Genomic DNA, 22,120 nt, shown 5'->3' with positions numbered 1-22,120 from the left:
TTGTCTTCTCATCAGGGCTATAAATACAGAACTACGGCAGATATGTAATATTTAATGCAGCCGAACCGTGTATTACAATGCCGTTTTGTGATGACTTTCAAAGAGAAAAGCAAGCACACTCGGAATAAGGTATTATTTTATTTTTTTTAAATGTTTTCGGTGTGTTTCCGGTATTTGTTAATGACGATGTGCTCTGAGATGTGAGACTGGAATTGCACAGGGGAAAATAACGTATCTTTAGATGCGGATTGTGTTAAACTAATATGTTTGCGCTGTGGACCAACACTATACATTGACGGGGAAGGGGGTAGCAATAAAGATAACACCATTAAACAGTTACACAACATAACAGAAATAATATCGATAGCAGCGTCCCTAGCAACCACCTTGGTAACAATGAAAACGTTGGACGCAATTTCCTGAAGTAATCTTCGTAATAACTAGCAAACTAAAGATCATGTACATCCACTGCACACATCATCTGAAATAACAACTCATATTTCTCGCATCAAATGACATCAAAACGCATTTTAATGGCTAAACTAACTTTAAAATAGGCATTTTACACCCAGAATAAAACGAAGTTCGGCCATGTTTTCTTTTTCTGCAGGGAGAAATGTGAAGATCACGTGACGTCAAACAGAGCTTATGGTGTAGTCCAAACGATAGCTGGGGATTCTGGGTAGTGTAGTGTCTTCTGCCATCCTTTACTCCGAAAAAAGATTTGTTTCTCCGAATCGAAGGGGAAAAATACAAAAGCATTGCACACAATTTAAACCAATCAATGTTGTGTAATTAACAAGGATAATCTGGTGTTTTTTAGTCGATGAGTAGTGCAGATATCACTGTAAAATCAATCGACAGTAAGAGGAATACTTACTTCCGGGTGTACAATTCTCCGTTATCCAATGAGAATGGACGCTCTCATTGCCTTTAAGGGCAGTCGACACAAACGAATGCCGTGCTTCCATGAGCGTCCATAGAAGCACATGGACATCCCGGAAAGCTGAAAATGGACGCTAAGGGCCCCCCCCCCTTGCGTTGAAAATGGACGCTAAGGCCCCCCCCCTTGCGTTGGAAAAAGCCGGCAGGGGACTTGACATAACGTCAACATAGGCCGACCTGGGAGTGAGGATGTGTTGTCATGGAAGACAACATTGCTACTTGCCTTGACTTTGGCCAAAAGAGTGTCTGAGCTGACCGCTCTGTCGGTGCACCCAAGCTGCCTTTTGATCCGGGGTGACCGTAGTGGGGCGACACTCAGACCGAACCCCTCCTTTACTCCTAAGAGCCTACGGAGTTTGTTCAGGTCAAGGGCTATTCAGTTAGGTGGCTTTAATCTTCCACCCCATATTGAGGCCAGGGAGGCTAAATTGCACCTCCTCTGCCCAGTGCGTGTGCTAGCATGTTTATGTAGAGAGCACGGCTGCCATTAGACGCACTGAACAGCTGTTTGTGTGCTTTGGGGATGGTGTGGCTAGAAAAGCTCTCTCCAAGAAGCGCCTAACAGGATGGCTATACGGGTGCATTACACATGCCTATGGACGTGCTTGCCGAGGCAACGCATGACTGATGAGAGGGGGGTGACTGTGGGTCAGCAGGTGTCTGACCCCCCCCCCCCTGGACATAAAGCACTTGTGTTTTCCCATGCTCCTGAGGGACTCGGGAGACATGGTGCGCAATCAGCCCCATACAGAGCTGGAGGCAGGCTGGGAGAGCCTTCCTCACTATTGTCCATGCCCACTCTACACGGAGCGTGTGTGAGTGTGGGGGACGTGGTGCACTTATGTTTTCCCATGCTCCTGAGGGACCTGGGGAACATGGTGCGCGGTAGGCTCCAGACGGAATCTCCGCACAGATCTTTTCCATGCACACTCTACACGAGGTAAGCGTGTGTGAGTGTGCCTTATCCAAATTGCGGCCCCAACTTCTCTACGGTTACAACCGGATGAGAGGAAGTGGGGATGCAATGGATGTTAGCCAAAAGCCGGTCAGGGACGGTGTGGTGGGTCGATGTTGTTGGATGACAGGGCTCCGCCCACTGTACCCATAGAGTCCAGTAGAGGGTGGAGCCTGTGTGAAATATAACAGAGGGTTACGTATTGTAACCCTAGGTATAGGCACAGGCGGAGCCCTCTACCTGGAGGCCCTGTCTTTCCTAGTCCGCTCGCTGAAGAGTGTATAGGATAGTGGGCGGCGGGTGTAGCCGCCTTTATATACTGTGGGCCTGCGCGCGCATTCAGGTAGGCTCGCCCCGATTGGCCGGCTACGTTTACGTAAACTCAGTAGGTGAAAGCACGCACAGCATGATAGAGAGTAGTACCCATAGAATCCAGTAGAGGGCTCCGCCTGTGCTTATATGACTAGGGTTACAATACGTAACCCCCAGTTCCAATGCCACAATGATGTATTGAAACTAACTTTTCATTTTCACTGATATATCGCAATAACTTAAATGATCCAATTACTTAACATTTTATTTGTACTTATAGTTGCATTACTTGTAGGACTGATGACATTTCCAATGGCCTGAGCTGTACTTTGTGTTTAGTGCAAATGTTAGCATACTAAGATAGTATGTCTTTATTCTAGATAAATGACATATAAAAGCTTTTAGTTATTTCCTCTGTAAAGACATTACACTAATGCAGGTTGTGATGTGTGAAGAGAATATGAAGGGAAAAGGAACAACAATGTTTCGACAAGGATAAGAGACAAAAACAGAGAGGAGAAAGCATCTCTAAGACTTCCATGTGCCTGATGTAATGCCAGCGCTGACATCACCTCAGTAGCTTGTAGGATTCCCACAGGGCATGGAGGCTCTCCTGTGGCTGCACAAAAGCACTGAGTCACCCAGAGGCCCCATGTATCAATACTAAGAGGGTCAGTGTGTGCAGATCAGCCTTTCCATTGTAGTCTGTGTTTGTCTGGCTACGCGGAGTCCTCTTTATCAGCAGAGACCCACAACAGAGAGAGGAAACAATGTTATCAGTTGAATCCGTCTCCTGTCGTACTCTCTCTATGTGCCTCCGGCGGCCACTGACACAGAATAGCAATCAGCCTGTGAGCTTTGAAACACTACTTATCTTTTATTTCTAAGTGAAATCATCATTCTCTAAGCACACCTGACTTCTTTGATCTTATGTTCCTTGTCCTGTGGAATACTTTAACCACTTAATCAAGCCAAAGGAGGAAGGGAGGTGTGTAGGGAAGAGGGGGCAGAGTGGGTTGATCTCCACACCCCCTACATTAGCGCTGTAATTCTTCTTCACCGAAGGCAAGTCCCTTAACACTTGACTGACTCAGTACTTAGTTGAGGCTCATAATGGAAATGGTCTGTTCTCATTTAGGAGGATTGTGATGGAGAGAGGAAACCACTTAAAGGATTCTGGACAAGGATGGATAAAATGATTTCACTAAAAATATTTGTCCTCTGAGCGATAAGTAGCAGAAAACAAGAAAAAGGAGTCACTGTTCATCAGGTAGAACCCTGACGTGGTAAAGGATATTACCCAGCACCTTACTTGCAGAGACATATTTACTCACTCACATAGTTATACATCTGCATTCACAAACAAACATGCATGCATCTTTGTTATTTGACTGCAGCACACTTGCTATGGATTTGCATAAAGGGCTTCAGCAGTGAGAGCACATTTGTGTTGCATTGAAATAAAGATGTTTAGACATCACATTTCTCACAGTTCAGCTGAACTTCAGAAACTGAATTTCCTTTTTAGCTCATGTATACACTATGTTATATCCACATGTTATTATTCCGTCGAACAATGAGTAAAAAAGAAAAGAAAATACTATAGGAATAGGAAATTGCTCCAATTTTGCATTATCAGTCAAAACATTCCAAATTAAATATATCTTCCAAATTATTCATCTTTAGTGAATATTTGCTCGGTTTAATTGTCTTTGATTGTAGCCAAATATATTTGGGTTTTAAAATGCTTGTAAGACAACACAGGACATATAAATGTTAACCATTTTCTCAAGATTCTTTGACTTTATTGTTAAAAAAATGGCAGATAAAGAGATATTGAAAATATTCAATATTTAACATCCATCATAGCTTCAATTAAGAAAACGTTGGAGTTGTTATTAAGTCAACTTGATTTTAATCAATTGACAGAAAATTGTGAATCAGGTGATCATTGGTAGATCAAGAACGAAAGATTTTATGTGAAATGTTTTGAAATGTGAAGGATTGTTGCCACTGCACAAATGGCCTTCTGTATTTATATTTGAATTGTATGTTTTTTTTGTTTAATGCCTTTGTTTTATGTTGAAACTTGTTGTGTGCCGTGTTGGTCAGGACTCCCTGGAAGAAGAGATCTTGTATCTCAATGGGACATTCCTGGATAAATAAAGGATAAATTAAAAATAAATTAAAATTAAAATGTTGGTATGTTTCATGCATTCGGCTGTTTTGTTTGTTGCTTGATTAATAAATCAAGTATTTCTGTCTGTCTCCATGTATTTCCTTCTACCCTCCTTCCTTCTCTCTTTCCTTCTGTCTGTCTGTCTGTCTGTCTGTGTCGGACGATCGGGGCGCTCTGCATCAAAGCTTCATCTCTCCTTCTCACTCAGTATTTTTTATATTTTCCATTTCAACCCGACGGCTGTTGTGCTCTGCAAACAAATGGCAGTTGTCAGGGATGAATATCAGTGAAGAGCAAGTATGTGTGTGCCTGTAGTTATTTTGTTGTTATTGTTTGCTAGAATAGCCTCAAGGGTAGACCATGGTTGACTTGCTCCAAAACTCCTGCAGGGCACATTGCCAAGCAGAGAGGGAGCTACATTTGACACAGTTACAGCTGGTCCAGTTTGTGCATTGTGTTGCTTTTCAAATATGTTCACGCACATCAGAGATTCCTGTTTAAAGGCAAAACCTAAAATCCTGTGCTCCTCTTTAAAACGAGATCCTTTTAAAAAATATTTTGGCTTGACATCGAGGCAGCCATTATTGGTCCACTTTCCCCCTGGGTTAGTGGGTGGTAATGACCGTAGACAATACGGATGGAGTAAGGATAAGAGGAGAATGTAAGAAAGGATTCAAGGAGAAAAGAATAATGAAGAAAAAGTCATTTGGGATCCAACAAATCGTACTCCCAGCTGCCTCTCTGTCTACCAATTCAATGTATTTTCAGGCAAAGACTGAGCATACATAAGTGATAGGCTTTCTGGGAAATAATCCAGGCGTCTTTCTTATCGGGAGCAGACTAAAGCCAAATCGAATCACTTTAACAAGCCACATCTTTTAAACTAAACACTGCCTGTCCCCTGGCAGACCTTTCAGATGCAGGCAGCGTGCACTGTACACATTGTGTTGGTAAGAAAGCGACAGATGTGACGCTATTGTGGATTTGTCGTCACTGGCAGGGATTTTCTACTGTGAAGCACATTTAAGCGTTTTTCAGCTATTATCCTGCATTATAGATTTTCGTTTCCTCCAGTGTCAGCATAATAGCAATATTGTCATCAGAGGGATAATGGCTTTCCTGAGCTAAATGGCATTTCAGTTAGGAGGACCAGAAAGCAGGGCAATTCACATTTACCCTCTTCACTCCCGATAAAGAACTCATATCAAGCCTGTTCGATGTTTATGTAGACTGTAATTCATATAAGAAGAGCCAACGTTGGAAAGTGAATTAAAGGATTTAAATGCCACTGTAGAACATTCCTGGCTATTTAGCATTATGACAATAAACTGTTATTTTATTAATTGAATTTTTAGGACCAGAAATAATATTTTTGTATGCAAACACAGTTAACATTTAAACACACGTTGCTGCGTTTATTCAAATGTATTTTGGTTAATGTGTGATTACTCCCTTGCATGTGTTTCATTTGTTAAGTGCGTCCGTGTGACTGACCTCCATTACTGCTGGGCTGTGATTACCCAGCTTCCCCTTGCTCGTGGAAATGTGCTTGTGTGTTTTTATAGATGACAGATCTCTTGACTTGGCACTTTTCCCTGTGACTGAGACGCACATGGGGACCTTTCTGTGTCCTTGTCAGAGGGTGAAATATGCCAGGGCAATGTTTCCCATAAACCTGATTCAGTGGCACATCATGGATATGGGTTTGAATTACATTAGAGTTTCTCTAGGGTTCTATATTTAGTAAACTGAAGAATAAAATGCTTTGTGTCTTAAAATGTTCTTTTTCTAACTTCTGATGATTTTTTAAAACGTGCACATTTTAAGGTTACATCTGCTTTTAAACTTGTTCTTCGGCTAGAACTTTTTAGAGTTTGAAAAAATGCCCCTGTTTGGGATGCTATCGGGGTTATTTCAGCTTGGACTTGAGACAATGTCACATAAAACCAGCAAACAGGAAGTGGGAAGTTTGAAAGAAGTTGGCTTTTATGCAAAGCAAACGGCAATATCCAGGTCTGAAAAGTGAAGCCAATGTGAGGTGCCTTACACCTGCTTTCCTTCTAACGGCTAGCAGGGGTGAATCCACTGGAAGTGAAAAGGAAGTCCAATTGTATAAAAGTCTATGAGCAAATCAACTTTCTTTGCGCATTATTTATTACCTCATTAAACATTTTGCTGATGACTATATTGGCTTTGTAAATGAGGGTCACAGTTAGGGTAAAATAGACGATAAAGCAGCTTTAAGAGAGGCAGTATGTGACTCACACTAGATAATTAAATTACGGATATAGCAGCCTCTGTTGCTTCTGAACATTTCATTTTATATCTGTCTGGGATTCTCAAAACGTTACTAAATGCAGTACTAAAAGACTTGAGTAACCCTTTAAGACACATATTGTAGCTGTAAATCAACTTCTTCCTGTTTGCTTGCAGGCTTGTTTACTGCAGTCAAACATGTCTTTTTCAAAAAGATTGAGTAAGAATAGACTGGCATGAATCTTGTGTGTTTGTGTTTTGTTCTCTCACCTCAGGCTGTTGTGTGTTTAGACTGGAGGTTGACACGTTGCATGCTGCCTCTGACTGATGCCTCTTCCATTTGTTGCTCTGTGATTATTTATGAGATTCATTTGGAGCTGTTGTTTTGTTGCTTCCGGTCATTTTTGTTCTTCAATACATTATTTCACTTGGTCTCAAACACTCTTGACAGTGCCGTGGCATGCTTTACGACAACATTAAGCAAGAAAATAAATAAAGTGAAAGACATGCTGCAGCAAGGAACAATCTGTCTAGTCTCAATCTCACACACACACACACACACACACACACACACACACACACACACCGGTCTCTTCATGATGCTGACAGCTGTGCGGCTTCTCAGCAGCAGTCCTGCATGTCTCTCTCCATGGTACTGAAAACCCTGATGTGGTTGGCTGGGCCGACCATCTGGACATCAGTGTGTGTCTCTTTTTGTGTGTACGCGTATTGGTGTGTGTTAGTGTTTTTCATATGACTTTTCTAATACCCTGATTTCTGCTCAACTTATCAAAATGTTGCAGTAGCAGACAGAGATTAGAGCTCTACGAGATGTCTTTAGGTTGATATTTAAATCAAACTTGTGATCTAGATTTAAGGCTGTCTTGTCTCAAATTGAGCAATGAAAATGGCACATTTCTCCTCTTGTACATTCAGAAAATATAATTTAATTGACACATCCATTTATGAATTTTCCAACTTTCTAGACGATAATAATAATAATAAATAATTAAGGATGTTCTGTGTCACCACTTAATTATTAATATATTGGATAATCCTTTAATTACAATCCACACTAATTAGCCCTTAACATGGCCACATAAATAGATCACTACAAAACGTTGGTTATTTTTGCCTGTGAGAAAACTTGTTTTTACAGTGTATTCTGCTGGACACGTCCACCGAATCATGAACGTTACGTTGTGATTAATTGCTGATATATAAATAGTTCACTCTCCTTGTCCCTCCTGGGTGTAAAAATAGACTCATAGTGTATGTACACATAGCCACAGGTCCTCCCCTGACTCCTAATTAGGATCAGCAACAGACAGGGAAGGATTTCAAGGTTGCACACCCTCCTCCTCTCCCACTGGTGCAGCGGTTGGTTTGTTCCCTCTCTGTGCTCCTCTTTCCATTGCCCCAGGGATGAATATCTATAGAGGGGGGACTCCATTGTTTGGACTTTATCCGCTGAGGCACAGAAGGCCGAGGAGCCTCAAGGTTGAATGCATTATCGGCTTTTCAGTAAGCAAAAAACAAGCAGGCTGCCATTCAGTGATTCCATTATGGAATCATCTCGAGGAAATGTTATTAAACTTTAATCGTCCGCGCTGTTCTTCACATGTTATCTGGGTTGAATAACTGTTTATCAATTAGGCACAGACACAGCGTAAACCTCATTAAAATGATACAGTGCGCAGTTTTTTTAGTGACGTTCGCGTAATTAGCCTGAAAAATGTAGAGCTGTCACAGTGCTATTTTTAGCCCGCGAGCAACTGTGGTGCAACAGCATCAGGAGGGTCAGAGAACAATGTGCACCTTTGTGTGTACATTTGGAGCCTCAGACATCAGAGTCACTCATTGTGATTTCCTTTAAGAGGTGCAGTATGCAGATGGAGGGAGCGGGCTTTAAGGGAGCATGACTCAGCCCGCTGTGATGAAACGTTGGGTTACGTATTGTAACCCTTGTATATTAGCACAGGCGGAGCCCTCTACTGGACTCTATGGGTACTACCTTATCATGCAAGCATTCACCTACTGAGATTTCTATGGACATAGCCGGCCCCGGGGCGGGCCTACCTGAATGTGTGCGCATCTCACTTCCGTATAAAAGGAGGCCTCGCCTCCTGACCATCATCCTACACCACTCTTCAGCGAGCGGTATAGGACAGACAGTGCCTCCAAGGTAGAGGGCTCCGCCTGTGCTAATATGACAAGGGTTACAATACGTAACCCGACGTTATATCTCTCACAGGCCCGATGTATGCATGCACTGTCGTCCAGCACACCTCACTGTCCCTGACCGGCTTTAGCAGCCACTGCGCCTCACTCACCTCTCCCTCGGTTGTAACCGTGGAGAAGTCTGGGCTGCGGCCAATAGAGCACACCCTGACGCACTTGCCTCGCGAAAAAACGTGTGCTCGAAAAAAACAGTGCTGAGGGCTCCCCTGCATCCACCTATAGGCAGACAGGGGGGAAAAACAGCCCTGTATGGGTTCACTATGCACTCTGCCTCCTGAGTCCCTAAAGAGCACGGGGAGAATGCAAGTGCCCCCTATGTCCCCACACTCAAACACTGACCCCGTGCAAAGTGTGTAGGGACTATAGTATGGAGGGCTCTCGCCCTCCTTCCCCCAGGCAGGCGAGTGGAGCCCTCCAGCCCTGAAAAGGGCCCATAGCACCCCACGTCCCCCGCGACCCTCCAGGGGTCCGGAGAAACGTAAGGGCATTTTACGCCCGGGGATAGGGTCAGATGCCCACTGACCAACAGCCCCCCCCCTCCTCACCAGTCCTGTGTTGCCCCAGCAAGCACAGACGTTGAGAAAGAGCCAGACATATCCAAGAGATAACACTTTATGAAGGGGCCTGGCGTTGACCAAGACGCCGCCGTATCCTCCACACTCGCACCGTTGAATAAGGCTGTTGATGCAGCCACAGCTTGTGTGGAGTGCGCACGGACCCCCTTGGGGCAGGCTCTCCCTGCCTGCTCGTAGGCGTGTGCAATGCCTTCGCAAAGCCAGCCTGCCAGGCGTTTCTTGGACAGAGCTTTTCCAGTCACCCCGCCCCCGAAGCACACAAACAGCTGTTCAGTGCGTCTCAGGGTAGCTGTGCGCTCTACATAACATGCTAACGCACGCACCGGGCAGTGGAGGTGTAATTTAGCTTCCCTGGCCCCACCATGGGGGGGAAGACTAAATCCCCCCAACTGAATAACCCTCGACCTGAACGCACTCCTTAGGTTCTTGGGCACAAGAGTGTTGCGCCGCTCCGGTCATCCTGAATCAGTAAACAGCTTGGGTGCACCGACAGAGCGGTTAACTCGGACACTCTTTTGGCTGACGTTAAGGCAAGTAGCAATGCTGTCTTCCACGACAGTGCTTTCAGGGAGGAGAGCTCCAGAGGCTCAAATGGTTCTGTGACCAAAGCCTCGAGCACCACTGTGGGGTGGAGGCGCGCACTACTGAGCGCAGCCTCCTGACCCCCTGTAAAAACCGCAACATCAGTGGATGAGAAAAGGCTGACCTGCCGTTGAATCCCTCATGACAGGACGAGATGGCTGCTGCATACACCTTTATAGTAGAATGAGCAAGTCCTCTGTCCACCAATAACTGTAAGAAGGACAAAATAGAGCCTAACTCACAAAATAGGGGCTCTATTTTCCGCTCCTCACACCATCGCTGGAATCCCAGCCACTTTGACCTGTAACAGGCTGTGGTAGATCCCGCTCTAGCTGCCTGGATAGACTGAATAACACTATCAGACAATCCACCCAGTCTCAGCCTGTCCTTCTCAGGAGCCAAGCCTGGAGAGGACGGCCGAGAGTGGGTAACGCCCCGATTGCACCTGCCTCTTGAGACATCGCCCCCCAGAACTGGGGAATCGCCCAGGGCTGGCCCACCTTCATCTGTGTCATCTCTGAGTACCACGGCGCCCCGATGCGATCCGGTGCTACCAGGATGACTGACAGACGTTCTCGCCTCTCTCTCCTCAGGAGAGGGAGAATGAGACGCAATGGTGGAAAGGCGTAGAGCAGCTTCCTTGGCCATGGCTCGTGTGCAAACGCGTCCACCCCCAAAGGCGGGTCGTCGCTCAGGGCCACGGAAAACCACAGGGCACAGTGGCTGTTGCGCCGGCTGGCGAACAGATCCACTTCCGCTCTCCCGAACTGGGCCCAGATCTGCTTCACCACCTCTGGGTGAAGCACCCACTCGCCTGGCAGGGGTCCGCCCCTCGACATGAGGTCGGCTCCCCTGTTCTCCAGTCCCGGGATATGGAGGGCTCTCAGAGATAACACCACCTCTGATGCCCATAACCACAGCCTCTCCGCTGTGGCCAACAAGGTGGCGGAGCGGACTCCGCCCTGCCTGTTGATATAAGCCACTGTGGTGCTGTTGTCGTTCCTGACCAATACACGCCTGAAATGCTGGAGGACTAACACTACCGCCCGTAGCTCTAGGAGGTTGCTGTGTCGTGTTTCCGTTAGTAGCGCCCACCTATAGCCCTCTTCAGGCAGGTCCCTCCCCATCCTGTTCTGGATGCGTCCGTGAACACTGTGATGTAGGAGGTTACCCGCCCCAGTGGAGACCCCCTCCGGAGGTGCCCGGGAGACCCCAGAACCGGAGGTTGCCCTCCACTGAGGGGGGGATGGTCACCAGCCGCCGTTTGTGCCTCTTGGGATCCAAACGCAGGCTGGAGAACCACCTCTGCAGGCGGCGCATATGCAGTAACCCCAACGGGACCACAACGTGAGCAGCCGCCATGAGACCCAGAGTCTGGATGACAGTTAAAGCTGTCACTGTCGCCCCCTGTCGCAACCTGTGAACCGCCCGAAGAAGGGACGCACGTCTGCAGTCTGACAGGGTGGCGCGTAGCGCGCCTGCATCGAGCACCACACCCAAATACAACGCCTGTTGGTGAGGTATGGGGGTGCTCTTTTTCCAGTTGATTGCAAAGCCTAATTTGGTTAGGTGTGTGATCAACTGTGCTGTGCAAAACATTGCCTGTTCCCGGGACCCAGCCATGACTATGAGGTCGTCTATGTAAAAGAAAACTCTCATGCCATGGGCGTGCAGCGGTTGAAGCACTGTGGCCACACATTTGCTGAATGTGCGTGGGGATAGGGAATAGCCGAACGGGAGTCTGTTATACTCGTAGGCTATCCCTTGAAAGGCAAAACTCAGATACTTCCTGTGCTCTGGCACAATCTCCACATGAAAGTATGTGTCTTTCAGGTCGATGGTGGTCAACCAATCGCCCGGTTGCACCAGCCTCATTAACTGTTTTATGGTTAACATGCGAAATTTCCTACGGCAAATGTGAAGATTCAGGCTGTGCAAATCGAGAATAGGTCTGAATTCCTCTGTCTTCTTGGGAACCAGGAAGTACATGGAATAAAACCCCCTTTCTCTGTGCTGAGGATGCACACCAGACACTGCCTGTTTCTGCACCAGGACCTGAATCTCTGCTGAGAGGACACTCATCTCCTCCTGGGAGGACAGAATTACCTCTCGCATGCCTCTGAATGGAGGTGGGATGCTGCAAAACTGGAGTGAATAACCCCGTTTCAGCGTCCTGTCCATCCACTCTGATAGTACACAGCTGAGTTTCCATTCCCCATAATATTGAGTTAATGGACAAGCCCTCAGCTGTGGGGCCGCAGCTACAAAGCTGTGATACTCTCTGGTGACCCGTTCCGCCGCAAAAACCCCCGTGAAGGGAATATTTGCCCATGGAGGGTCGACACAGAAAGGGCCGATTATTTATTGAGGTCCCTGAAGGCACCGCCATGCGCTCCTGAGAGAGCTAACGCCCCGTCTACACTACAGGCATCGAAAAATGCTTTCAACGCTTCGCCCATTCATTTGAATGGGGTGACGTAGAAGATTTTGAATCTTCGCCGAACTGCATTGTGGGGAGCATGGCATGGCTTTGCAAGCATCGTGAGCATCAAAAGTTGAGCAATGTTCAACTTTTGATGCTCCCGATGCTTTCGAAGCTGGCATCAGCCAATCAAATCCCGTTTATGCAAATCCCGCCAGTACAAGCGCTAGCCAATCAAACCACGTGCAAGCTGGGAGAGCCAGACCACAGTTCATTTCCTCATATTCCAAACGAGAAATTACGGTAGCAAATCACCCGGTTCTTTACGACCATGAACTATTTACCGATATACAAACTGGAGGAACCAGACATGGAGGGAGGTGGCAGAGACAGTGGGTGAAACTGGTAGGTTTTTCGCCTGTTTGTGGAGTTTATATCCAGTTTACTTCGTTTCAACATTGCTATTGCTTTGTATGCCGGGGGCGGGCGGGAGATTCCTGATTGGTTGTTGGTCGCCTTGGGCGCGAAAAATCGCCAAGCCTCAGACACGCCCAGCTTCAAGATTTTTGTATGCCTGTAGTGTAGACGGGCCGTAATGGAGCCTACACACGGCGGTGTGCGTTGCCGCTTGGCGGTGGGCGTGTCTTGAGCTTGGGGAGTCAACGCGAGCAACGCGATCAACAACCAATCACATGAATGTCCCGCCCCGGACATACAAAGCAAAGCATTCATGCTACATCCATGCTGGCTAAATATACTGTCTATGCTTGCTAGCTGTCCATTCAAACGAAGTACACTGGATATAAACTCCCCAAACACTGTCTCTGCCACCTCCCCCCATGCCTGGCTCCTCCGGTTTGTATCCCTGTATGTAAAGAGGGACTGGTCATATAGTACCGGGTGATTCCCTACCGCCACGATCATTTTCTCCTCCATTTTTTTACATATGGGAAATAACTGCGGTCTGGCTCTCCCAACATACACACGGTTTGATTGGCTAGCGCTTGTACTGTCAGATTTGCATACGCGGGATTTGATTGGCTGACGCCTCCGTCGAGGCGGCAAAAGTAGAACATTGCTCTTCTTTTGCAGCGAGCACCGCGAGAGAAGCTACGCTTTGCTCCCACAATGCAGTTCGGCTAATCGTGACGTCACCCCATTCAAAGTGAATGGGCAGAAGCGTTGAAGCGGCGTGCGTTGCCGCTTGGCGGTGGGCGTGTCTTGAGCTTGGGGAGTCAACGCGAGCAACGCGACCAACAACCAATCACATGAATGTCCCGCCCCGGACATACAAAGAAAGCATTCATGCTACATCCATGCTGGCTAAATATACTGTCTATGCTTGCTAGCTGTCCATTCAAACGAAGTATACTGGATATAAACTCCCCAAACAAGCGAAAACCTACCAGTTTCACCCACTGTCTCTGCCACCTCCCCCCATGCCTGGCTCCTCCGGTTTGTATCCCTGTATGTAAAGAGCAACCTGATCTCACCAGAATGCGTGACTCCACCACGACTCCTTAACACCACAATGCGTGGTGGAGTCACGAACTTTGTTACATTTGCGTGTCGGCACCACGCAAACAACCCCAATGTAAAGTGAATGAGGCTCCTTTGTCGTGGTGCACACACGCATTTCTACAACGTGCATTGTGTGTAATGCAACTGTTATTTTTATTAAATTAGTTAGTTTTTAAGGAAGGCCAGAGCTTCAGCTGTGTCAAATAGATTGTTCCCTTCAGTTAACGTTATTTAAAAGATAATGATCATGTATTGTATTACGAGCGTCCATTCCCATTGGATAACGGAGAATTTTACACCCGGAAGTAAGTAGCCTATTCTCCTTACTGTCGATTAATTTTACAGTGATATCTGCACTACTCATCGACTAAAAAACACCAAATTGTCCTTGTTAATTACACAACATTGATTGGTTTGAATTGTGTGCAATGCTTTTGTATTTTCCCCCTTCGATTCGGAGAAACAAATATTTTTTCGGAGTTTTTGGACGGCAGAAGACACTACACTACCCAGAATCCTCAGCTATCGTTTGGGACTACACCATGAACCCCGTGATCAGTCCTCAAGCTCTTTGATTGGTTGACCTTCAACTGCATTCCATATGAAAAAAAACGTTTCGTAAAAGAGAAAATCATACTTTATTCAGCAGTGCTTGCTTTACTCTTTGATAGTCATCACATGAATGCATTGTAATAAATGGTTTGGCTGCATTAAATATTACACATCTGTCTTAGTTCTTTATTTATCTACAGAGATCGGGCATCAGAATACACCGGAAACTATTCTTTTACCGTTCTGTTTTAATTTCACAATAAAGTTAGTAGTCATATTTTGTTTTGATATTATTGTTTTTTATTAACTACTAGACCTCTGGGTCATGTTAAGACCATCTTTTTTTGGTTGCTATGGGTTTTTTCCATCGCTTTTGTGTTACAAATATCAAAACAATAACAAAATAATATTCGTCGTAAACTAAACCGGAAACAGCAGTATATTTTATTTTGTTAACACTGTAAACTTGACAGCCGTTTAACCCAAACCACCTACTGGTTAAAGCACGTTATTGCACGTTTAGAGTAATTGCAATGCAGGAAGATTGTGTTGCTTTTTAACGACTGTTTAAAATGGCTTTTTCTTAATGTCTTTCATTTTTGTAACGCACTTTTGAATGTGTTATATTTTATGAAAACATTCAAATATTAAGAGTACATACAAAATAGTGGGAAAGTAGAAGGTCAATTATATAAATATAGAATAGAAAATATCAAGAAGATACTCAAATGATATCTAGAGTAAAACAATTTAGTGCCTGATAGGAGGATGTGCTAACTAATAAGGCTCAGGGTAGGACACGTTCGATTCCTGTTTTGAATAGTGTGCCGTCGATGGGTTTCATTCCATTTCAAAGTCCTTTTGGACGCTCTGTGTAAACGTCGCGCATCCAATCACAGAGGTTGAGGACTGATCACGGGGTTTGTCAAGCTAAGCACATGGTGTAGTCCCAAACAATAGCTGAGGATTCTGGGTAGTGTAGTGTCTTCTGCCGTCCTAAAACTCAGAAAAAACATTTGTTTCTCCGAATCGAAGGGGAAAAATACAAAAGCATTGTACACAATTCAAACCAATCAATGTTGTGTAATTAACAAGGACAATTTGGTGTTTTTTAGTCGATGAGCAGTGCAGATATCACTGTAAAATCAATCGACAGTAAGGAGAATAGGCTACTTACTTCCGGGTGTAAAATTATCCGTTATCCAATGGGAATGGACGCTCGTAATACAATACATGATCATTATCTTTTAAATAACGTTAACTGAAGGGAACAATCTATTTGACACAGCTGAAGCTCTGGCCTTCCTTAAAAACTAACTAATTTAATAAAATAACAGTTGCATTACACACAATGCACGTTGTAGAAATGCGTGTGTGCACCACGACAAAGGAGCCTCATTCACTTTACATTGGGGTTGTTTGCGTGGTGCCGACACGCAAATGTAACAAAGTTCGTGACTCCACCACGCATTGTGGTGTTAAGGAGTCGTGGTGGAGTCACGCATTCTGGTGAGATCAGGTTGGTAAAGAGGGACTGGTCATAGAGTACCGGGTGATTCCCTACCGCCACGATAATTTTCTCCTCCATTTTTTAACATATGGGAAATAACTCTCCCAACATACACGATTGGCTAGTGCTTGTACTGTCAGATTTGCATACCGTCAAGCTCACTTCAGAAAGACTTCAATATTATGTAATTCCACACATTCCTTTATTGTTTTTGTAATCAAACAAATGTATTAGTGAGAGAGGTGCCGTTAGGTGGATTCTGTTCCCTTTGGAAATATGGCCAATTGTTTCTCCTTGCTTCCAGGTTTTTGCTAAGCTAACCGCTGATCCAATATATTTAGCCTACAAACAAGAGAGTGATATCAATCCTCCCATCTAATTATTTACAATAAAGCAGCAATAAAATATTTCCAACTATTCTTTTAAGACAACTGTGCACTGAGAAGTTTTTATATTTAGCTTACACCATTGAAACACCCAGTCCGTTGTCTTTTGAATTGCCGACCAGTCAAGAGAGTTAATTTTTTCTCTCTCATTAGGCGCTTTCACACCGGAGTACTTTTCCCAGGAATAGTTCCGATAGTTCCTGGGATTTTGCGTTCACACCAAAAATATCTGGAACTAGAACTTTTTTCGGGAACCTTTTCACCCTTTTCAGTCCCTGCTAGAGAGGTGGTACTTTCCTGGGAAGGAAAGGTTCCAATTTCTGATTGCTGGGCGGATTGCAAAACACGCCCCGTAAAACTCAGAAAAGTTTTGTGAAGCCACCATTTTATTTGCTCGCATTAGCATTATTAGCATTAGCCGCAGCTCGACCAACGGAGAGAGACTAACTTATAGGTGGATGGGGAGGTCACCCCCAATAAAACCCTTGGGAGCGGTGGAGTGATGATGAGGTGTCCGGCGCTTCTGGCTTATGTACTCGGGACTGGATCGGGTTGGCAGTATACGCAGTGAACGTTGGTTTGTGGCCTCGCCAGTAAACCCCCAAAGCAGAAGAAGAAAGCAAGTGACGGTCAGCGGGCTTCATTTGCATAATCCTCCACCTCAGGGACTTGACTAGATATTTCAGGATTAAAGAGTTCCGGGGAACTAAGTTCGCGGGAACTAATTCCTGGAAAAGTACTTGGGGTGTGGAAAGCGCCTCTTGACTTCATGATACTGGAAAAAAAAAAAAACCCTTTGGGTCCAGATTAGTTGTTGGTCCCACCTGTAGGGCCCAGCGTTACTATGAGGCCTGCTCGGACACTGACTGCCTCCTCATCTGACACCAGAATTAAATCTCATTCAGTCAAACTGCTTGGAATTTGATCAGCTTTTTTGTTCATGAGGCAACACCACATCACACTGTGGGCCCCCAGGAGAGTGAAAGAGAGGGCACGAAGGGCAAGGGAACAGGAGAGAGTATGAAAAGAGAGTGTAGAAAAAAGAGGTGCAGTGAACGAGGGAAAATGAAAGATGATTAGAAATACAGTATTTTTCCACAAGTGTTTCCTAGGTCGTTTAAAAAGGACTTCCTTGAGGACAGTTTGGTCGTTGAGAGTGGCCTTAATGTTCTGTGTATTACAGCTGTATTACGGCCCTGATTATTACCACTGCCTATTCATATGCTAACTGTCACATTTGTTTATTCACAGGCAAACAAAAGGGTCTATTGAATTAAAATAATTAAGTGTCCTGAGGTAATCGGTGCCTTTTTGAATGAGTAGGGCTTCATTTACCTGATTTACAGTATGTCAATTCACTGAGTTATATTATCAGAAAAAAGGGTTTATCCGTTGTATTTATTTGAGCTGTTTGACTACGACGGGATCTATTTTCCCGAATTAACTGTTGGCAGCAAACAACAGGTCAGATGTGACAGAGGCAGGTGGTCAATAAGTTCATTAAGTGGTGTTTGAATCCATTTCTTGATAAATGGATTCATCACATTCATTCACCCTGATCTTCACACCAATTTATTTAGCAGCAACACAGAGGTGTGAACTGACAGCTTATCACCATATAAACTCAACATCATCCTCCTCTTTGTGCCAGTGCTCTACTTCCTGATTTGCAATAAAGTCGATTTCTAGCTGTAAGAAATTATCTGTGTAACAATGAGACCTTAGCATACTCCATGCTGTTTACTTCGCCTGTTAGCTTAGTGTAGAAGAGTGAAAATAAAAATGAAAAATTAGTAGTGCTTTGAAAGAAAAGACAGCTGCACACTGGAGCTCAAAGCATTCTCTGAAATATAAATGCTTGTACCTTATAAATGATTCATCACAAAGAGAAAGAGAGAATTATGTAAGTATGTCAAGTTAGGATTGGAAAGACTTTGTAAATTATTAGTACTTTAGTCTAAAATATATGGCTCCCTTGTGATTAAGTACGCATTGTTGACTTGGGCTTTGTCCAGGAAGTGCATCCTAATAGCTATACATGCTGCATTGTTTTCAGTTTCACGTAGCGATAGTTAACCATAAATAATAATAATTATTATGCGTTACAAGTCATGTTGTTCTGTCTACATTCGAGACACCCTGTCAGGATACAAATTGATATGTTATTCAATTAACCTTGCCCAAAGTAATTGTTCATCTTCTGTTGTTGGTGGCAGTCATTTTGGGAAGGTTAACTTTGTATAAGTTTGCAGGTTACAGTATTGCAGGTTACAGCATATATTATATATTATATTTGTATATAATAAGTAATTTACCTTAAATCACTTCATCAAAGTAATGTAATGTCTTAAATTAGACATTGGAACAAATCAACATAATTAATCATATTTCCTACATATAAGCTCTTTACGGAATAGATATTACTGAAGAACAGTTGGATTTAACCTTTGTAAGACAACATTTTGAATAGTAACTGTAACTTTTTACAATTTCATTATTTTAACCATTAATTCTGTGGGACATATTACTCCTCAACACTCCATGCAGTCTACCAAGCTTTTGCGCATTAGTTCCAGCACTCGTTGTTACAGTGCGGCTGGCCTGTTTTGCTGTTGATGCGTGCTTTGATTTCCTCAATCAAGCCTTGGCTCCTCGATCATGACAAGTCAGCTATTGGTGCCGTTAAAACCTGTGTCAGGAAAATGGGAACAGTGTGTCTATTGATCACAGTGAAACATCATCTGACATAGATATAAGGCAGGTATCCTTGAGGGACAGACCCTGCAAGTATGCTGTCAGTGCAGCAGGAGTACGCCTAGTGGCCATAACTGAAAGATGTGCGAGCAGTGGGTGCAAATCCCTCATATGGATTAGTATGTTGATCTAATATAACAGGATTTAGATCAGTGTCAATTTTGACTTTACAAAGATGCTTGTTGGTTTATTTATTCTTCTTTTTTTAAATATAATATATTATTGCATTTCATTGCTGCCCTCTTCCTCTGACAATCCCTCTGTTTCTTCTTCCCCAGGCGTTCGGCCAGGCTTACACCAACCAGCGTAAGGTGGCAGAGGATGGGGAGACCAATGAGGAGACGTTGCTGCAGGAGTCAGCTTCGAAGGAGGCCTACTACATGGGCCGTCTCCTGGTGCTGCAGACCAATGTGACGCTCAGCCGCTCTGTGGCGTCCAACGCCCAGGCCGAGAACGAGAGGCTCAACGCACTCGTGCAGGAACTACGGGAGGTGAGCATGGCGCATTCTACAGATGGTTTTTCAGAGAATGCCAGACAAGAACAACACTAATATGTAGTATATGTGAGAACAGCAGAGGTCGGAGAAGTACTCATATCTTGTACTTGAGTAAAAGTAGAAGTACCATACTTGTGTTACAAGTAAAAGTCCTGCATGCATAATGTTATGATATGTTTTGATTATAATTATTGATGCATTAAAGTGTTATCAAAGACTTGTATACTGCAGTGTAATTAGTGAATTTACTCCAGGTGGAATTAAAGTCTTATTTAAGTGTTGATTATATTTCACATTATTATCCAAATCTGCAAAGTAACTAAAGGTATTTAATAAATGTAGTGGAGCAAAAGTACACAATTTACCTCTGAATTGTAGTAGAGTAGAAGTACAAAGTAGCATAAAATGGAAATCCAAAGAGTCTCAAATTGTATTTAAGTACAGTACCTGAGTAAATGTACTTAGTTACTTCCCACCTCTGGAAAACAGCTTTATATTAGCTGACCGTAGGGCTCATGCATTTGCTCATTTAATTAGCTTTGTTTTCTCACACATTTAGCTTTTTTCCTTGTATGTATTCCTTGATGTTTTTTGTTTAGATAGTAGTACAGTAACATTGTAATAACCATTGCTAAAAGTTTTGTTTTTTTGTTGCAACTTTAAGATGTGTTGAGTTTAAGTTAAAGATCTCCTTTCTCAATTAATTTGTTGTTTGCGTCCAAGAAGTAATAATAAATTGTCATTATTGGATTTATTTTTTTATTATATTTACTGTACACCAACTGACATTATATCTGTGTGTTTGACAAAAGCCAAAGGGTCACAGTTGCAGAACGAGGGTCAACATGCATGTGCGTATGTGCAGAGCGTTTATGCTTTCATAAATGTCTGCAGCCACTGTGTCGGGCGGCACAGAAGTTCGAGCGGGGGTCAGACGCTGTGGCCACGACCCCATTGTGGGGGGCAAATCCGGTGCTAAGCTGGGGAATAAGTGAAATGCCCTGAGCTCGGCACATGTGGAGAGCCAGGCTGCTGTACCCACCCAACCAGAACTACACACACAGTACACACACTCGTTCACTAAAAACATCAGGGAGTGTTGTGAGGGTCACTTGTTGCACACTGGACGTGTCATTTCTCGAACATGTGTGAAAGTTAGCAGAGTAATGTCACACACACGATCTTACTAGTCAAAATATTCCACATGGTTTAGCATAATATTTCCATTTGGGAATCTGACTATGAGCATAGTCACCATATTCTTGAGGAGTTGTTATTCCACACACACATCTGTCACCTGGTTGCATCACGCTCATGGCTCTTTGATGATGTGTTCATCAAACCGTTTCCAGCTCTCTTTGAAATCCTCATTTGCATTTGGGATTCCCATTCATGAGGGGGAGTGGTCTTTCTTATCGTGGGAACCATGTGTTGCAGTTCATTTGTCACAAGCCGTGTTAAATCAAAAGCTTCCATCAAGTGGTCTCTCACAAATATTATTAACATATACAGATTCATCAAGAAATAATAGGAAAAAAATCTGAACTTTAGGAATTAGAAATGGGCAAAACTGTTTTAAAACAAATAATATTATACAAATGGTATGTTATCATGTACTGTATATGGCACCCCAAATGATGGCATACAGAACACAAAACACCTGCAGTTTATCTTGACTTTTGTCAATATAAACCTACAAAAATGTTTTCTTTAAATGTATTCCATCCTGTGGTAACATTCTACACTTATTCCCCACGACCAAAACAACAGTGGTTGTAATGATGAATGAAAACCACATGGCTGGACCTCTGCCATGTTTACCATTGTGTCGAATCCAATAGATCTGTCCCAGTCAGTGTGTAAACTCTAGATGTGGGATGAGTGTGTTGTGTGCTCTGTTGTGTGCCACACTGTCCCTGACCCCAGCCGCTGTATCCCCCCCCCCCATCAGCTCCACTCTTATAAAGCCTCACTGACTTTAATCCTGTTACTTTATACCTAGCCTAGTGTAATTCGCAACAATGTCATGAATATGTTAGACGCAGCAAGGGAAGCTTGTGTTTTATCAATAACATAGCATCCAAACATATACTGTGTTATCTATGGTATAAGGTGTGTTATTTACATTTGGTTAGTGTTATGTTTCCTGGATTAGTATACAAATATTCTCAGTGCAGTTTTACTGTACTGTACGCAGTTGAGCCTCCACTAGATTTAAAATAATAATAAATCCTATAAAATATAGGAGCTGCTGTCAGCCACTGTACAAATAAATAAAATGCAGTGTATGATAATGCTATGTTGTTTCAGTCCAGTTACCATCTCTAGAAGCACCACAGTGGCCCCGAAACACACACTGGCATACAGAGCTTCTAGGTTTGAAGCACAGAACAGGCTGTATGTGTGTCAGGTCTCTGAGTTCCTTCCTCCTGT

The 22,120-nt window shown here is 43.9% G+C and overlaps 1 protein-coding gene across 7 annotated transcripts in view; it reads left to right on the top strand.

Moving 5' to 3' along the window:
- bicd1a (bicaudal D homolog 1a) overlaps positions 1 to 22,120 on the top strand; it is a 58,439-nt gene that overhangs the window by 23,265 nt on the left and 13,054 nt on the right. For all 7 annotated transcript variants that reach the window (XR_004552284.2, XM_034084808.2, XM_034084809.2 and 4 more), the window contains exon 2: positions 19,469 to 19,681. Coding sequence is in view for 6 of the 7 variants with exons in the window: in XM_034084808.2 (XP_033940699.1) it covers positions 19,469 to 19,681 (213 nt within the window). In the remaining variant the exon portion in view is untranslated. The remainder of the gene's footprint in view (positions 1 to 19,468; positions 19,682 to 22,120) is intronic.

This window comes from Pseudochaenichthys georgianus, chromosome 6, assembly GCF_902827115.2.
Source record: "Pseudochaenichthys georgianus chromosome 6, fPseGeo1.2, whole genome shotgun sequence".
Taxonomy (NCBI): domain Eukaryota; kingdom Metazoa; phylum Chordata; class Actinopteri; order Perciformes; family Channichthyidae; genus Pseudochaenichthys; species Pseudochaenichthys georgianus.
Note: the sequence above shows the minus strand (reverse complement) of the source record. Positions and strands in the feature narration are given on the sequence as shown.